Here is a 19893-nt window from a genome sequence, read left to right as displayed (position 1 = left end):
GAAGATTGCTGAAATGAATTATGGTATATCCACCCTACGCAAAACCCTCCAGCCTTTACAAACGAGGTTACAGAAGTATCTTAAATGATCTGGAACAATTTTGAGACACTAGTAAGGGTAAAAGCAGGATTCAATTAAACATACACACACATTATAATCCCAACTTAAAAATAAATGCACACACATTCATACATACTATATATACTTATATATTAAAATATCAATGATAGTTATCTTTGGGTGTGGATTAGGAGTGATTTTCACAGTCATCTTCGTGCTTTAACAATATTCTACCACTGTAGAAGACGTATACTATCTTTGTTATAAGAAAAAACAAAAGTTATTTAAAAGCTAAAGTTATTTTAACAACAATTGTGGAGAAATCTCTGTTGAGAAAACCATTAAAGATTAGCATTCATAAAGATGAGGCTAAATAAAGTGGTTTTACTTCATAATAAAAACTGAAAGAATAAAGTCTGTCTGATGAATTTAACTGACTTTACCATCTTAAATGAGAACAAAACATTAAAACATGATTGTTCTCTCTCTTTCTTCCAAGGGCCTTTCAACCAGATCCAACTAAAACTAAAGACACATATAAATTAGGTGATGTTACTATTTTCAACATGTGCTTAATAAAAAGTCTTATAAGTGGAAACGTATAGGTTTTATGTATCAAATCTTACTCAAGAAACTTTAAAAGGAGAGAATTACAAGATAAAGGGACTTTCCAAAAAAAAAAAAAATAGCTATACAACAGACATGATGCTTAAGCCAGACACATATATGCTTTCCTAGGGAATCTAAGAAAAAAAATTGACAAAGCTGTATTTTTTCTACTTTTCTCTGCCACTTAAAAATAAACAAATAAAATGAATCTGCTCTGTCACTTGACAGAGAAAATTTTCAAATTCATGGAACCTACATGAATGTTCAAAATTTCTCTCTTGAAACATCTGTAGCCATATTGGTCAATAAAAATGTCTAGTACTACCATATAGAGGCATATTTTTTCCAGCATGATCATACAAGTTGCATTTCTTCAACTAGTTCATATCTTGTTCCTCTAAACTCTCTCAAGTTAAAGGCCATAATTTACTCTTTCAACTCAAACACCTCCTTGAGTCTAGAATAGAACTGAGCTAAATGAGTAAGTTCTTGAACAGAATATCATTATTGGTCTGCTAATACAGGTGCATGATGCACTATGGCTCTTTCATAAATTACTATTATTAAAAAGTATAATTCTTCAAAAAACATAAGACAATATGAATTTTAAATCAAATATAGTAATTTATATGCAGTAATTTATAACAAGACAGAATGCAATTGTATATAAGAATTCATTTGAACTACTAAGATTTAAAAAGGAATTATGAGTATGTGCATGTGTGTTAGAGAGTATGTACACGCCTGTGTATTTAATTCTTAGCAAGCATAGGAGTTTCTTCTATCTTCCTGATTAATGAAGTCTTGGCCACAAATCTTCCATTTTACTTTCAAACTTTACATGTAAATCTTATTATTCAGGAAGAGTAGTATTTGCCTCATAAAAGTTTCATTTAGTTAAACTTCTCAGAGATAAATCTTGTCTTAAAAGCACGCTACTTTCTATTTTTCTGGCAGAAACTATAGCTGTAAAGACAGACAATAGATTTACAGAACATAAATCAATCCTCTTTTAGGGCTCAATATTACACTGGCAAAAACTAATTTAGTCTACTTGCTACCATTGGTTCTAAGACAAATCTAAAAGTTTTGACAGTCTTAGATAACAGTAAGCAAACCACGTAACTAATAAAAAAGATGCCACCATGTAGCATTAGGAATAAATTTACAAGGTATTCAAAACTCTTTGGTTGTAACACAAAAGAATGGCAACACAGAATCAAATCAAACAAACAGTTTATAAAAGCTATACTACAAATTTATACAAAAACCTGTAGCTAAGAGGTATATTTGGTGATGTCAGTAGTGCCACTGAATAAGTTTAATAGCCTTGAATAATTTCAGCAGTTATCATCATAATTTTGTTGTTTATTATTGTCATTTAGAAAACATTTAAAAAAATAAAATATGAGACTCTTCCACCCAACCCAAATTTTATAGCCAGGATTCTGTGTTTTCATTTGGAAGGTAACAAAAGTTGGTGATCTTTATGTGAGGTGCCTAAGTGAAGACTTAACTAAGTATAGATATTTCTCACAAAGAATATCAACTTCCCAAGAAAAACCCTAACATACAGAATCGATAGAAAGTAACTTTAGAAACTTAGTGTTATACTATGAAAACATTAAATTACATAATTACTATAAGGGGAAAAGATTATTAATAGGCACTTCTCAATAATTTATTCTATTAGTTTATCCAGAATGCCAGTTTATTCATATACATTATTTCATACAACTTCATCAAGGCAGAAATTTATTCAGAATCCAAGGAAAGTATACTTAATTTGTTATAACCTATAAACGAAATATAATGAAGTTCAACTGACCACATTTTAACAACGAAAAATATCCAGAAATACAGAAATAACTGGTTATGCAATAATCTACTGTGAGAGCTGTAACTCAGGGGTCTTGACTGTCAGTCTTTTTCCCCATTTTCAATGTATCTCATTACTATTTAAATCTTCCAATAGTTTTGATAGTTCTATTAATTTTAAAAGCATAAAATAGAAGGTAATTCCTTCATTTTTTAAAATGCCTTCCGGGATACTTTCATATTTCCCATTTCTCTAAAATCTAACTATAAAATAACATTACATGGGTATAAATTTAAAAATCCACATAAATCATCAATTTGACAACCTATTCTAGGATTTGTAACAAGAAATGATGTCAAACTTATAATAAAAATCACTTGGCAAAACATAATTCTAAAACCAAAACATTTGCTGATCTTAGTCTTTCAATATACCTTTCCCATTCTCCAGGTTTCTCTTACATCAACTGCAGATTAGCAAATAACATTGGGTTTGATTCCAGTTTCAATAACGTAGAAAACTAAGAAAAACTGAAAATCCTCCCACAACGAACAGCTAAAAATGCAAAGTAACAGTAAAATAGGTATAAAAATCTAGAAAGGTAAACCTCACAAAAGGTAAATTTATAATCTGCAATCATAATTGAATGAAAGCTAAAGTCAGTTGTCATAACAGAATACATCCACCAGAAAATGAGATATAGAAAATTAGAAATAAGTATTTCAAAATAAAACAATAAAGACATAAAACATAAGTCAAGGAATCAAAACATGAAGAAAAGAACAAGATGTTATTACCATAGCTATACAGTAAGCCTTAATATTGACTAGAGAAGAATTTCCCGTTTTCAAAGTCAGGTGGTTTTATAAGCCGGTCTACAAAACCTGCTGAAGCCAATATGACCATGATACCAAAACTAGGGAAGGAAAGTGAAAACAAGAGAAATTATAGGCAATTTTGACTTATATAGATGCAAACTTTCAGGAGAAATTGGCAAACTATATTAAGCAATTTTAAAAAAATAATGGCCAAACAGGACTTACTCCAAGAATGGAAGAAAAGTTTAACAAAAAATATTAGTGTAAATCCACTAAATTATTGTTACAGAGACTCCCTTAAGATCACACACAGGTTCAGTGATTCACCAGATGGACTCATAGGACTCAGGGGCAGTTGTAATCAACAGTTAAGATTTATGACAGTGATACAATGAGGATATACATTTGGATGGGTCAGTAAAGGAAAAAGATGTAAGTGGGGACTGGAGAAATCCATACACAGGCTTTCTATGCTCACCCGTCCCCTCCTGGGAAGAGATACACACGAGTATGTCTATTTCTCTAACAGGAAAAATGTGGCCCTGGAGAGCTCAGTTGAGACTCAGAGTTTAGGGATTTTACTGGGGGCTGGTCACACAGGTATTCTCTGCCTCACAACTACCAAAATTCTAGACTCCCAGAAAGAAAGCAGGTGTTCACCATAAATCACATTGTACAGTCTAGGAACAGTAAAATATGTGTATCAGTTAGGACTTGTTTCAGAAAGCCAGTTCTCAGACACCAATCAAGGGCCAAATATGCAAGCAGACCCTTCTAAAGATAGCAGCCTTAGGCCTGCTATATTAACTTTTTTAAGAGATAGGGTCTCACTGTGTTGCCCGGGCTGGACTTGAACTCCTGGACTCAAGTGACCCTCCTGCCTCAACCTCGAGAGTAGCTGAGACTAACAGTGTATGCCACTATGGAAACTCTCGTCTACGTGTTAAATTAAAGAAGAAAAAACATGATCAAAAGGATCCCAAAATGTTTTTGGCAAGTTTCATCATTCATTCATCATGTAAAGTTTTGGTAAAATAAGACTGTTTTAACCTGATGAAAGAAATATACCAAGAACAGTCAACATCTTACCAAATGGTTAAATGTAAAAAGCATTCTCATTAAAGTAATGAACAAAAACAAGGATGCCTCTACTACTGGTTCTATTAAACACTGTTCCAGAAACTACGGTTTCTATCAAACACTGCACTGGTTAAAAACAGCAAAAAGTTGAAGTTGTTGGGATTTACTCATACAATCAAATAACATACAGCAGTTTAAATGAAAGTACATGAGCCATATAGATCAACAAAGATAAATATCAAAAAACAGCATTAAGTTTAAAAAAATAAAAAAAGCAAATTACAAAGTGAAAGAATGAGGGAAATCTTTATGTGATGTTTCTATCTTTTTTTAAAAAGATGTGAAACAAAACAAAATGTTAACATATGTTCAATCCTGATAGTGAATATGGATGAGTATTACATACTTCTGTGTACTTTTCTGTTTGAATTGTTCTATAATAAAAATAAAAATTGAAATACATACATACATAATTTTAAAATCCTGGTATTTAGTTTGCCAGGACTAAGGAAATTGAATAAATCTACAGTCAATGAATGCCTTTTTACTACCTCTTCTCTCCAATCTTGGGCTTCAGTTACTACTTAATTAAATTGTTCGGTGAACTGCCCCTAGGCTGAATAGCGCTTTGTTTGATAAAGACGACAAAACGCAACAAAATCAAATGGGTTGTCTACCACAGACCTACTTCTTTAATGTGCTTTTAGTCCATTCAAAACAAAAGGAAAAATATAAAAAAATATTCTTTTATCCTTAAGGATTTTTCCTTCCAAATTTTAGACAATTCTACCCATAACCTTCTCATGTCCAGGCCAAATCACCCCGTTGAGAATCACTGGGTTTTGAGAGTCTATCTTACCTTTTAGAGTCTCAAATCAATGGAATGTCTTTCCTTTCTCCAAACTTTGTACGAACTGACTTATTTCTAACTTGGACTGTTATTCCTCTCCTTGACTATAATTGCAATCCCAAAGCATAATGTGCCATCTTTAGTTTTTTCCAAAGTTCCTGTTACTTCCTTTCATCAAACAGTTCTTTCACAGTTGTTATAATTAGCCTAGAAAAGCAGTGTCCTTTTTTCCTTAACCTCTGAAAAATGATCCTGCGATCAAGGCAGTATTCTGACAGAAGTTTGAGCTGAATAAATGAAACTTCATTAGCATCACTACTAACCTAGCTGCACCATTTTTCATGATTACACGAATAAAATATCAGCCATTTCCTCTCCACAGCTTTAGAACGTTTCCACAATTTTATAGAATCAGTTAGTTTTGTCTTTTATATATCTACCATAGGGTTCTTACATGTGTTTGTACCCTGAAGTTCCTATCCTATTAATAGTTTCTTTGAACAATATACACCTTTTTCACAATCATGTTTCCTTTCCTCCTAAGTCTTTGTCCTTTGAGGTTATACTGACTATGGTAAAAAGAAATCTTAAGATTGACTGTTTTTACCGGTTTTAATGAACGTATTGGTAACAACTGAAGCCATAAGTATCATTCATAACTCCAATTCATTCGTAGCAAACATCTGTAATGGGTGCTTACCACAGACAGGTCACCATTTACTGAGTTATAGACATCATCTTTGATATCATATCTGGGGACCTGCAGTGAATACACTGTTTTGTATTCTAGCTCCCTCTTCTCCTAATTTCACAATTTTAATCTTCTGAATAAGAACAATATATTCTTCATGCAAACAAGTTCTTCTCAATCCTTAAATCTTAAGCATATGTCATTGACACTTATCTTTGTTAAGATATTTAGACAAGATCCTGGTGCTGCAATTTATCAGAACTGTAACCATAAATAAACCACTTAACTTCTCTAAATTTCCATCTTTTCATGAGTTTAAAAACAATGTAGGTTACAAGTCCTGATCCTATACTTGTCAGAATCAAACAAAAATAAAATAAAGTAATAACAGCAGCCAACATTTATTAGTGCTCAGTATTTGCTGAGCAGTATGCTAAATATTTAATCACTTACATTTAGTCTTTATAATAATCCCCAAAAGTAGATACAACTACTATTTCTATTTTAGTAAGCATTTCAGCTAGCTCAAGATCACAGCCAAATAAGAAACACAACTGAAATTTGAATGAAAAATGGTCTCCAAAGCCATGATCTTAACTCCTTCTCCATTTCAGTTTGCAATCTATGCTAAAAGTTTCACTGATATTAAAGGACTTTATACATATAACGTGATATAAATATAAATACTATTAGTCATAATGGCACTAATAATGACATCAGGAACTTAGTAATAATCTTTTTTTGGTCTCCAACATTTAAAGCATGACTTTGACATCCCAAGTGATTTTGGTGGAGATAAAGAGGACTTGTCCACATACATAAAACTAAACTCTCAGGAAGGTCCACTAAGCAATGCCTCGAGACAAGTACCCATCTGACGCAATGCACCAAGGCAAAATATTTTCTTTCAAGGGCAAATATTTCAGTGAATCAAAGAGTACAACAAAATAATTTAAAATAAACAACTTCAATCCCACTTCAGAAAATTAAATATGTCATTAGAAAATATTTTAACCTTGATTTTAAAGAATTCTGTTGTGATTGTGATAATTTCTCAAAGCTTATTCAAAAGATACAGTGTAACCAGAACATTCAAGTAATACTGAAACTATAAAGAGCGAAAGTCCTTTTTAGATTTCCCTAAACTGAGAGAAATACCTCATAGAATTTTCTAGCTCTTTCATGGCTCACTAAGAAAGTAACAATCTCATGAAGACCAATTTAATTTCTAAGGTACCTTGAAAAATGGTGTCCTGCATAGCAGAGACAAGTAATATGCTTACTAAAAAGATGTACTCACCCATTACAACTGAGTAAACTGGCACGCTGATCAGCATTGTCCAGAAGAACTTTCAGCAATAATGAAAATATTCCATATCTGTACTGTCCAATAAGATAGCCTCTAGCTACATGGGGCTTTTGAGCACTTAAAGTGTGGTTATCGTGCTAGAGCAATTCAATTTTTAATTTTATTTAATTTTAATTGACCTAAATTTATTTATTTTTATTTATTTATTTTTTGAGACAGGGTCTCACTCTGTTGCCCAGGATGGAGTGCAGTGGCATGATCACAGCTCACTGCAACCTCCAACTCCCAGGCTCAAGTGATGCTTCTGGCTTAATCTCCCAAGTATCTGGGACTACAGGCGTGCACGACCATGCCCAGCTAATTTTTCTTTTTCTTTTCTTTTTTCTTTTTTTGTAGAAACGGGTCTCGCTCTTGCTCAGCCTGGGCTTGAACTCCTGGCCTAAAACAATCCTCCTACCTTGGCCTCCAAAAGTGCTGGAATTACAGGTGTGAGCCACTGCACCCAGCATAATTAGCCTAAATTTAAATGTAATTTGTGGCTATCGTAGTAGGCATTGCAGCTCTAGATTATAAATAACTCTTTGAAGTGGTTGGCATGAATCTAATCTCAAGAAACTAATTATTTCAAGACAAACTAAAAAATCCAATTCCTATTGCAATAAACCTGAAGTCTGGATGCTGGACCCACAGTGAACCCACACAGGCACTCTGAGGTTCAGTCTGAAACGCCACCACACCACCACATTTCCACTGCAGCAGTGCTCACCTGTACACTCTACTCAACGTTCCCAAACCTATCTGTGTCACACAGACCACAAAGCATTTTTCATCTAGTCATTACTTTCTCTTTGCCTCCTCTTAATCAAATTGACAGAAACTAAAGCACATTCCAAAGGCATCAAGCAGAGCTGCTAAAATGAAACGGAGACAGTGGAGAAGCATGCTTTTGCACTAACCTTTCATGTCTAAAGACATGGATTCAAATATAAATCAAACACTAAAGCTTGGTAGTCACATCCAAAACCCCAGGTGGATATGTATTCTAGTCATAAAACTCCTATTATATGACAAGCTGAAAGACAGAGCAGATGGGAACAATGGATAAATTTGCTCAAGGAAGGCCCACAAACCATTAAAAGGCTGGGTCATGGACAATGAAAGTTTAATAAATGCCCCAGAAGTTTGGTCTCTTATTATTTTCACAAATCAATTCAAATGGAAAGACACTTTATTAACTAGAGAAATTTAGAGATAGGAAAGATGAGAGAATAAGGAAGATGTGGGGTAGGAAATAGTATATTTTAATGCATTCCATTTCTTCCTGTTCCCTATTAGAAGTCTAAGAAATCCAAGTTATAAAAAATAAGACCTGAACTGAGAAAAACAGTTGTTTCCTTTTCTCATACTTATTTTGCCTCAAAGGAAAACTATGCATGTTCACAAAATGATATAAAATCATTAGTTTAATTCTACTAAAGTTCATTCTGAAGGATTTGGCCTTCAAAAATTGTCAAACTTAGCAGGTTTTTAAACTTCAGTTATTCATATTGTAGTTAGAATTCAACTTTCATAGTTGAGCCATAAATCAGAATAAGAGTATTAAGTACAGCTTGGAGCTGAGGTTCTTCGTTTAATAATTATCTAACATCATCTTTTCACAGTTCAAAGAGTTAATCTTCATTTCACAGTCCTCTGGTTTCAGTATCCCTAGGCAACCAAGATGGAAGCAGTTCTATAACTGCATCAACTGTCTTACATTGCAGTTTGCAAACTGTCACTATGCTATTTATTTAGGCTTAGGGCTACAATGCATAGTAACCATGCTTTGCTATTGTACTAAAATTTATGTACAACTTTTTACTCTTAAGCCAACTATCTTCTCAACAATTAGAAACTATCATAATAAATTCACTGGCTTAAAAACTCGAAGGGCAACAAGAAATAAACCATTCAGTTCTAACCACTGAACCTCTCCTATCTGAATACTAATTTCTTTTCTTAAAATGGTAGTGTGAGAAATACGAGCATTACATCTACAATTTCTGTACCTTTTGTATGAAAATGGAAATAGGGAGCATACAAATTTTGTCCCAGTTTCTAAAAGTTTATTACACCTAAGACATTTTCAAAATGTTTTGAGAGGGTGACAATCTAACTGAACTTTTTATAATGTGTAACCAGAAAAATGAGAGAGAAAAAGAGAGTGCATACGTGTGAGTAAGCAAGCACACACTAGTCATGTGCACGTGAGAATGCAGGCACTATTTTGTTCTTAAAATTGTAAAGTAATTTAAGTGTAATTTTAAGTTAAGAATGTAAGTATCAAAGTATATTTTCTCTGGTATAAAGCAAGGCAAATGGATCATGCTTTGGGTGAGGAAAGAGTTGTTTTTCAGAAAGTCTGTCTTAAACACTTAAGAAGCAAGTACTAGTCAAACAACAACAAAAATCTAAGAGCACAGCCCCATTATTCACATTAGGCAAGCCCTGTATAATGCTTTACTTTAGGCACACACATTGCAGAAAAAATGAAATGACATGAACACAACACATTCACAATTGCAAATTGATAATCACAACTTTATTCTCTACTAAGGTGATAACTGTAAAATCCAGGTAGATAAATAATCTCAATTACTTGCTATGTCAGTACTTTCAGAATCAGAATATGAAGAGCTGCACGAGAACTTAGAAATCATCCATTCTAAACTTCTGATTTTACAGGCTCAAAATTAATTTCCCCAAGTTAGAAGGATGGTCAAAACTCTGAATAACTGTACAGTGCTCTTCCCACTGTAAAGTGCTTCCAAGTGCCCAAGCTTCCAATTTTTTCAAACCCAGGACATCATTTTTAAACACATTTTTCCTCAATAGCAGCAGAGATATAACAGTATTGAAACCTCAAAGAGCATAGCCAAATGCTGTATCGAGAATGGAATATAGCATTAGTCCAAAGTGCCAAGAAACAGAAAGAGCTTCCTTCAAAGAGGGAGCAATTCCTTAACAATACTATGAACAGGATACATTTTTCCCCTTAAAAAAAGTAATTCCTGGTTTCTATGGTTTCTATTCAGTCTTTGGGGAACATAAATTAATACTAACGCAAGCTGTCACGGCATAGCAAGCTCTGACGTATACACTACATTCAAAAGTTAAAGGTACAATTCTGTTAGGGGTAAAAGAATGTGTAAAAGAGCTTGGCTCTAATTACCCTCAGAAGAACGGTAGATGCTTATTCTCATTAATTTTTATTCCCATTTTAAAGATTTACAAGACATCTGAAAACTGCTAACCATTCTGAGCAATGCAGACAGCATATAAATTTTAATAACTATCTCTTAAAAAAGTAGGACTCACTTGCCATACTCTTTTATGAGGAATTTAGACTGTTGATGATGATTGTTACCAATTAACAAAAACATTAAGAAGGCTTCTTTCCAATACCTCATTTAGTTCTGCATATGCTTAGTCATCATTTCTAGAGTTGCTAATGTACGTGGATATTTAAATGAATAAATATGAACCCATACAACTCTTAAGGGGTTACTGTTTCAATCATAAAGATGTTGATCATTATCAAGTCATGTCTTTTTTCTACTATAAAATTCAAAAGATTAAAATGAGAAATATATACCATAACATTGTGATACATTAAAAAGCTGAAGTCCAAGTCGAACAAGTTCCAATAATTATACTACATGAACTGATATCTGAAAAATATCATAGTTGTTATAAAATTATTTTTAAATCTTCCATCAAAAATAATTAGGGTAAAAAATTAGAAACATGTGAACAGAAGCCTAATTAATTTAATAGATAAACAAAATAGATAAATTATGCAACCATGCAGCTTTATATCTCTTGGTTCTGTCCATTCCTCTTCAAATTTAGAATTTCATCTACAATATGCTGCTCTTAAAAGACAATTTAAAAGCTTTTGCTTCTTCAATATATGCTACACTCCACTTGCAGTTGACATTTAACCTTTTTCATATTATAGTGACTCACAGGCTATAAATGAGCTGATTCTAATAAAATTTCTATTAACTATTCAAGGTTTATAAAAGTCACAGAGAGTAGTTTAAAAAGATAAACTCTTAAAGAGAAGGCAGACATATGAAAAGCTCAAGAACTTTCCTACATCCTATGTAAGAATGCAAATGAAATCCCAGAATGAGTAGATCAACTGAATATTAAATTTTATTTATTTATTAATATATTGGTTAATATGCTTATTAGCTACCTAAGACACCATTTTTCCTTAAAAGAGTAATACAAAAAGAAAGAATGGACTTGACAAAAATTTTATGTTGCAGCACAAAATCTAGCCAATGCAAGCACTTATTATTTATAATTAGGATTTCTTCCATATGTAGGTAAAGGAAACAAGTTGTTAAATGCTTGGCATCAAAACTTTCTCCAGACACAAAAGGAATCCTCCACACTAATAAGATTGGAAAGGAAAAATACATGTAAGAATTAAAAGAAAATCTCTTAACAAAAGAATTATAAAAGGATCTTTAAACAGTATCTAACTCAATGCTATGCGGAAGGAGATTCACAAAATAAGTGACAGTGCTGTAATTTAAGTACAGAACTGAGCTTAGTTTTTGTATTTCTAAGTGAAAACGCATGATTAAAATAATTGTGAAAGAAAAAATAATAACTCAGTCTGCTTATAAAAGGGAGGGTGAAAGAAATTTAGACTAGTTAATTGTAGAAGGAATCTTCACTTCCAAACATAAGAATCTCTAGCATGTAATATTTGAACTTTCACGCTATGTCACCAGTAAAAGTAGGTGATCATCTTGAAAATATCTGCAAGTCCTTCACATTTTCAAATCTGGCAGATTTTCAGACACAAAAGGCCATATATTATATGCTTCCATTTATATGAAATGTCCAGAATATGCAAGTCCATAGAGATAGAAAGTAGATTAGTAGTTGCCAGGAACTGGGCAGAGGAGGGAATGGGGAGGGCCTGCTAATGGGTACATGGTTTCATTTGAGGGTGATGACAATGTTCTAAAATTATATAGTGGTGATATTACACAACTCTGTGAATTTACTAAACCAATTAGACTGTACACTTTCCAAGGGTGAATTTTATGGTATGAATTATATCCAATAAAACTGTTATGCAAAAGTTAAATTTAAATTTTAAAAAAATCTGACAGAATTCATAATGTCATGGTATACTACAATGGACATCATTCAAAGCTTTCCACCTGTTCCAAACATCTTTTTTATACCTTGGCAAGGCGGCTCATCTGATCTTCTGAGAGAGTGCTGCTTGTTCTGCCAGGAGTTTTTGTGGGTTCTGATCCATCTGCTTCTACATTAGGCCAGACTTTCAAGTCATGCATCCCTTGGCGAAACATGCTAGGGAAAAAGAGAATGTTCGGAGTATAAGTAAATTAATACAGTTCATTATAGGAAATTTTAGATTCCCAAAAATAAAAAGAATTTTACACAAGGAAATGCATGTCACTATTGCCAAGCTTTAAGCCCTCAGTGGGATGTAAAGCAATTAACTAAGCAGCTAAAATCCATGTCACACTGTTTTTCACGTGCCATTCTTTTCTCCTCCAAGCAGTTAGAATTATTGCAGAGGATTCTACAGGTAGAGTAAAAGGAGAGAAGGATCAGTAATGAGCACACACTCTTCACCACTTTAGCGGAGATCTTAAAAATAACAGAGATCAAATTCTTATCCAATGGAAGAATGTCATATGTACAATGATTGAAATCAAAATTTAAATAATTATACAACTATTTTCTTTAAGTGACAATTCAGCATAGTAGATTGTAAAGTCGAATTGCCTGGGTTTGAATACCCGCTGTGCTGTTACCTACATAACACTGGGTAAGTCATTTAACCTCTCTGTACCTCAGTGTCCTCTTTTATAAAATGAGAATATAAAGACTACCTGTATCTCACAAGGTTACTGGAATAATTAACTAAATTAAATAAATCAGAACAAGTAAAAAGTACTTAAAATGTGACTGCCATATTTTAGTATTCAATAAATGTTAGCTTTTATAGCTTTTTTGCTGTACAGGTTGATTTTTCTCCTGTCTTCTTTTCCATAAAAGGAATTTTCTAAAAGTGAATACAATAGGGGGTTCATATATAAAAAATTTCCCACGCTGCAAATCAGAAGTTTAGCACATAGTAAAAATTCACCCTAAGCTTGGTTATCCTGCTTCAAAGTGAAAAAATATATGACCTTTGAATTATCATGTTTCCTTCAAAAAGCTACCAAGAAGATCTAAAGACTAAACAAATTCATAAAGAGTTTTAGACAACTATGTGTTTTACTTATGCTACTGTCAAGTTTCTCAGTTTGTTTTTTATGGGGGGTTAAAGGTCTTCTGTTAATGTGTTTTCTTTTTTAAGTGTTTTTGAACAAGGACTTCCAAATATGAAGTCTATTCAAATAGCATCTGCTCCAAAGCTGAAAGAGCAAGTTATCAACTGTAATGGAAAGGAAAAAAACGAGAAGTGTGTGTAGGTAAGTAGGCAAGTCTAAAGTATTTTGTACACTTTTGTATTTAATTATATTTTTAAAAAATAAGATACATCTTTGGGTATATTGATACTTTTTCAATCTTTAAAAAATTGTCTATTTAACTATAAAAGGTTTACATAAACTTTTTAAATTGTTCTTATAATGTTTGGCTAATGGAAAATGTCTTCACAGATTTTCCTGAGGTAATAAAGATGATTTTCACTGAACACTATATAATGTATATAAGTAATGATGCCATAAACATTTACATTGGGAACTATAAAGGATAGCTACAAGCTCATGAGCACAGTAAGGTTAAGGACCATATCTGTTACAAGGTCTCTAAAGTTGGCAATAAAACGGGCAATCCCAGTAACCATATTTGTAAAAGCTTACCTTATAGGCTCAATACAAAATGCACTAACTCATTGTGAAGACTCAAAATCCTCAAAATTTATTTGCCATGTTAAACATCGAAACAAAAAACTGCATTTAAAAAACCACACACACATACACAAGCCTTTTATAAAGTTAATTTTCTTTCCCTATGAACTGAGATATAGATTCAACATCAAGCAGACCTGCTTAGAGCAATCTCTAAGGAACTGGGTACAGTGAGATGATAATACCACTTTAAATAAATATCCTTAAATGGAACTTCCGAAATAGCAGAAGGCTTCCCTTCCTTCTTTCCACCTTCCCTTCCCCAAGTGAATACTATGGCTGGCTGAACTTAACTAAATCAAAAATAAGCACATTTGGCAAGAAGTCAGTTTACTAAATGATGCAGGTTCCTTGGGATGGATCTGGAGAAGAGATTTAAGGATAGGGGACATGGAGCGTAGGGGTGATGCCAAGTGACTCAAATGATCAAGTGAACATACTACTTTCTTTTGACACTAATGGAACATTGCAGAGTTACACAGCCTCCAGGTGGCAAGCCAGAAGATGCTCAGAGCATTGTGTCCGCTTGGGAAATTAAGCCAAACAGGCAAGACAGAAGAAACAGCACAGCAGAATCTCCTTCAGACTCCAGCAGAGGCCCCAGCAACAGCTGCTGTTGATGCTCCAGCTTGCAGTGCCAAGCCACTACAGCAGCAACTGCCTTGACTTCAGAATTCACATTCAGAAAAAACAAACGCAAGAGAAATCTGCAACTTGCGTATGGTACTTTGCCAATTCAACCTAATGATCAATCCATTCTTTAGCTACTTAGAAGTCTCCCAAGTTAAACCTTCAAATTAAGGACAGTAAGTTATTCCAGCCTTAGCCTAACAGATCATTCAATTATTAATTAGACTAGCCTTATCCTAGTTCAGTCACTCAATTATTAATTAGACTATTCTCCAAGAAATTCAGCTTCACACTGGCTCAAGTACACACAACGGATATTAGAAAATAGCAAGAGCTGGAAGGCAGGAGATCACCAATACTACAATATTAGGTGCTTTGAGGACCACTTCTAAAAGCTACTAAGTGCACACCAGAACTCTTTGGGGAAAAAGGTGAGGGGCAATTGGTGTTATTTCATTGTATAAATAATATTTGAGGAAACTATGGTCTAAGGGAGTGTTTCTCTAAGTCATGAGAACAGTGGTGGCACATGACATGATTTTTGATGATAGGTGGAAGAAGATTTGCATAGGCTTCCTGTTGAGACCACCCAGTAGACTTCCATTGCTTTGTCTCCCTGGATGACAGCACCATGCAGAGAAGCAGCTCTGACCCAGTAGCACAAATGGCTGTTTGCACTCTGCTACAGCACCTGGAACATCCTGAAGATCATCTTCTTCCACAATCCAAAGCTGAACAAGAAGTCCTATAGCTGGCTAGATAATGCCTGGCTTTTCTCCACTGCAACAGAGCTCACCCTCAGGGCAAGACCCAAGGACAGTGAGAGAAAAAGGTGTTGTTTTAACTTCATAGGGTTTCTTAGAGTTTCCTCTTCTGTGGTGAAGGTCAGTACAATTGCCAGTCTAGGGCGAATAGGAGTTGGCGATCTAGCTTTTTTGCACTCCTTCCCTACTTTCAAAGCATCCATAGACCTATATTAAAATCTACAGCCACATAGGAGTTGGACTGGTTAAAAAAATGTTGACGTAAAACCTTATCTTCACCTTAAATTCACAGTGAGCTGGATATTCCCTTACATCTGACTATGTGCAAACAGAACCATTCTAATTAATGAAGGACCTTTTTTTGCAGGTATTGTATGCATACTTTGCAAATCAAATAGAATTCATATCATTTCTATTTCATTAGGGATTTTTTTTGGCTTCAATTTCTAAAAATGTAATAGCATAATTATTTTCATTGTATTTAGTTTTTACCATTACCTACCAATGTTAAATGATACTTGTGTTCCACGTACAGCAGGGGTATCAAGTTTTTCTTTTAAAATAAATGTGAGTAAAAAAAGTGAGCTTGGTTAAATAAAAATAAGAACATACTTAGAACAGAAATATGGCTGGAATTCTGAAAGTTGGGAGCAAATGACTCAAGTTTGAGAAACCCTGCTCTAAGTGAGATAATTTCACAGAATCAGTGCTGCTTTCTAACGCGTTTCATTTAGAGCTGACATCTGATGTGTTCAGGGCATGCAGGACTAGCATGAACTATTTTCCAGTTAGAGTTAAGAGAAAACAGATGATTTTCCAAGATTCAAAGTCTTATTTTAGTTAATGCCAGAAAGTACTTTTAAGTTACCACCCACTTATTGCTACTTCTACATTTATGGAAATCCTTGGGGTTTAATTACTTTTTAAAGTAGAACAAGTACTACTGAGTTGTCTTCCAGGCACATTTCCAGTTTGGTTTGGATGAGAGGTAAAAGAATTTTCCTTTTACTGGTATCTATGTAAAATTATAAATAAAGTGGGTATCAAGGGAAGGAATAAAGGAAGAAGAATGTATGAAAAGAACTGCAAGCTTAGGTCACATAAATAGACTACTATGACAAAGGTTAATGCAGTGTTTCTTAAAATGTGGTCCATAGGCTACCTTTCACAGAATTACTTGGGATGCTTATTTAAAATGCTGATTCTTGGGCTCCACCACAGACTTACTGAATTAGTGAGAACCTCAGACCCTTTTCTTGTTAGCTTCCCAGATGATTTTTATTCACAAGTCGATTACTACTGATTTAATGTAGTACTTAAGAAAATTGTCAAATGTCAATCTGAGAAAGAGTTTATTTGGATTTAGGCAGGTCATTACACTGCACTTCTGTGGAAATTTCAATTGTCCCACACCTACAGCTTAGTCAGAAAATTTCCTGAAACTAGACCCATGAGTGCTGACACAGGTGTTTTTATGAGAGACTCGCCAGCTGATATCCCAGACCACCCATGAAGAAACGGTAAGGAAAAACCAAGAGGTCTGTCTGGCTGTTTCTCAAAAATATTTAACCATTAAAAAGAGTAATAAACTGTTGTATTTTTTTTTTAACTCTGCTGCAAGCAAACCCTCCCTAGTAAAGAAAAATATGGAGCAAACACACTGCAAAAAGAACAATACTAATTTAGCAATATGTCCATTCTGATGTAACATGCTAATTCATCAAAAACTATATTTAAAAACTTAAAGTTACAATGTTTCAGACTATGTCTAAATTACTTTTCCTGTATGGATTTCAATAATAAATATCTCTTTAATAGCTACATTAAACTAAAATACCTACACATTAGTAAGCAATCAAGTATTCCAAATGAGATTACATCTAGATTTTATTCATAAGTTCAGAAATCTTTCTGACACACTCTATTCCTGGAGAAAAATTTCATATTAGAAAGGTGTCAATTCTCTCCATAATTAACATACAGAATTCAATGAGATTTCCTAACAAAATAACAATGAGTTTTTTTTAAAATTGAGCAAATAAAATTATTTTGATGAAACAAACCTGGAAATATTATGAGGCTTATCATTACCTGATGTTAAAACATTTTATAATAGTATTCAAAACTGACAGAATAGTCCAGAAATAATGAGAGCTAATATTTATTGAGTTTATTATAACATTTATTAAATACATAGATATATTATCTGATATATATTTATCTATAATATATAACATATCATATTAGGCTCATAATAGTAATTTAATCATCACAAACTATGAGGTAGATACTACTTACTACAAGGTAAATACTTATCATTTTTTCATTTTACAGATGAAGAAATTGAGGCATAAGGTTAAACAACTTGCCCAAGGATACACAGATATTAAGCAAAGCCAGGATTTGAAGCCAGATAATCTACTTCTACAACTTGCTTTCCTAACCACCACAGGACTGTATATACTATATTGTCTCTGCTGGACTTCAGTACACAATGAATTGAGCATATAAGAATGCTATTTTAAAACAGCTGGATAAGATGGCTTATTTAATAAATAGTGTTGAGACAAATACAAATCTCTTGTTTTTGTTTTTAAAAAGCTGATTCTCAATACATCATTCTTTTCACAAAAATAATCTTAGATAATCAAAGATTTAAATGTAAAAGAATAAAAGCATGTGAACTAAAATAAAATTTTAAGGCTCACCCCCCCACACTGGCTGACTGAATGGACCCCCTCGTGGCCAAAAGAGTATCCTAAAACTAAATTGCCTGCTAGGAGGAGGGAGGTCAGACATGTCTCATCATGCCCCCCTCCCTTCTTGGGGACATCCTTTGTACCAACCCATTAACAGGCCTAAGGGTATTCAAGACAAACCTGCAGGTCCTCAATTTACTCAAATATATGTCAGGTGGCTTATCTCTGAATAAGGGCTTCTTATCTTAAAACTTTCCAAGCCTCTAGACAAAGCTTCATGTCTTTAACCAATTATAAGTCAAAGAATTTTTAAACCAACCTATAACCTGTAAGCACCACGCCCCCTTCGAGATGGCCCACCTTTTTGGGCCACACCAATGTATGCCTCCCACGTACTGATTTATGATTTTACCTGTAACCTCTGTATCCCTGAAATGTATAAAACCAAACCGTAACCCAGCTTCTTGGGTGTGGCTCCAGGTCATGGTCCTCAAATTTGGCTCAGAGTAAATCTCTTTAAAATTATTTTACAGAGTTTGGCTTTTTTTCTGTTAACAAGTATAACAGAAGAAAGCCTTTTTTTAAAAAAAATAAATCTTGGCCTGGCATGGTGGTTCATGCTTGTAATCCCAGGACTTTGGGAGGCTGAGGCAGGAGGATCGCTTGAGGCCAGGACCAGCCTGGGCAATATGGAGAGACCCCACCTCTATCAAAAAAAATTAAATAATAATAATAATCTTAAACGGGAATTAACTTTCTAAAACATTAAATTCACAGCCCCCAAAAATAAAAACTGATCAATTCAACATCACAATTTAAGATCCACGAATAGCAGCAAGTAAACAAATACATATTAAAGAACAAGCCAAACAGGAAGAGCAATATTTGTAGCATAATACACGAAGGGCTAATTTTATTCATCTACGAAGATTCTTTACATATCGATAAGAAATGACAATTTTAAAAAAAGCCAAAGAATTTATAGTATGTGAATTTTATCTCAATTTAAAAAAAAGGGCAAAGGACATCAAGAAGCAATACATAGAAACAAACACAAATAGTCAATAAGCATCAAAATATGACCTTTCTCATTCATACAATAATGTACAAATTAAATAACATTTTTCAACTGTAAAATAAGTAAAAATTAAGACATCTGATTATGTCCAGACAGATTGAGGTCTATACCATTTTCCACTAAAAGGAACCAGAACTTCTTTCAGTGATTCCAGGTCTGAGGCAGAAAATTAGCCAATGAGCCTGGAACAGCTTGCCTACCAGAAAGCAAAGAAACTACCAATGACTACTCGAGTACTGCCAAAAGGACATGGGGCTCCTACTCACCAAAATGGAATTTTTAGAGCATTATAAAAAATAAAGACAGCAATGTCCTAAAACATATGAAAAATGTTTAAGTCCAAAAGTTCATGACGAAACTTAAAAACAAAAATGCCATCAATCATCACCTTTGTAAGTCACTAGGGCACAAACTAATTATTCTTAAAATTCATAAATTCATTTGAAAATTTCAACTCTCTTAAACAGCAGTTGGCTTTTAAAATCTCAAAAGAATACTATACAACAATACACAAACTAATACCAGCAGAC

General features: G+C 33.6%; 1 protein-coding gene across 1 annotated transcript in view; it reads right to left on the bottom strand.

Moving 5' to 3' along the window:
- Positions 1 to 19893, bottom strand: part of PIK3C3 (phosphatidylinositol 3-kinase, catalytic subunit type 3) — a 137573-nt gene that overhangs the window by 108901 nt on the left and 8779 nt on the right. The window contains exon 3 of the mRNA XM_012665090.1: positions 12489 to 12618. Within this exon, the coding sequence (XP_012520544.1) occupies positions 12489 to 12618 (130 nt within the window). The remainder of the gene's footprint in view (positions 1 to 12488; positions 12619 to 19893) is intronic.

Source organism: Propithecus coquereli, unplaced genomic scaffold (assembly GCF_000956105.1).
Source record: "Propithecus coquereli isolate 6110/MARCELLA unplaced genomic scaffold, Pcoq_1.0 Scaffold96, whole genome shotgun sequence".
NCBI lineage: Eukaryota > Metazoa > Chordata > Mammalia > Primates > Indriidae > Propithecus > Propithecus coquereli.
The sequence above is the reverse complement of the archived record's forward strand: the minus strand, read 5'-3'. Positions and strand labels throughout refer to the sequence as shown.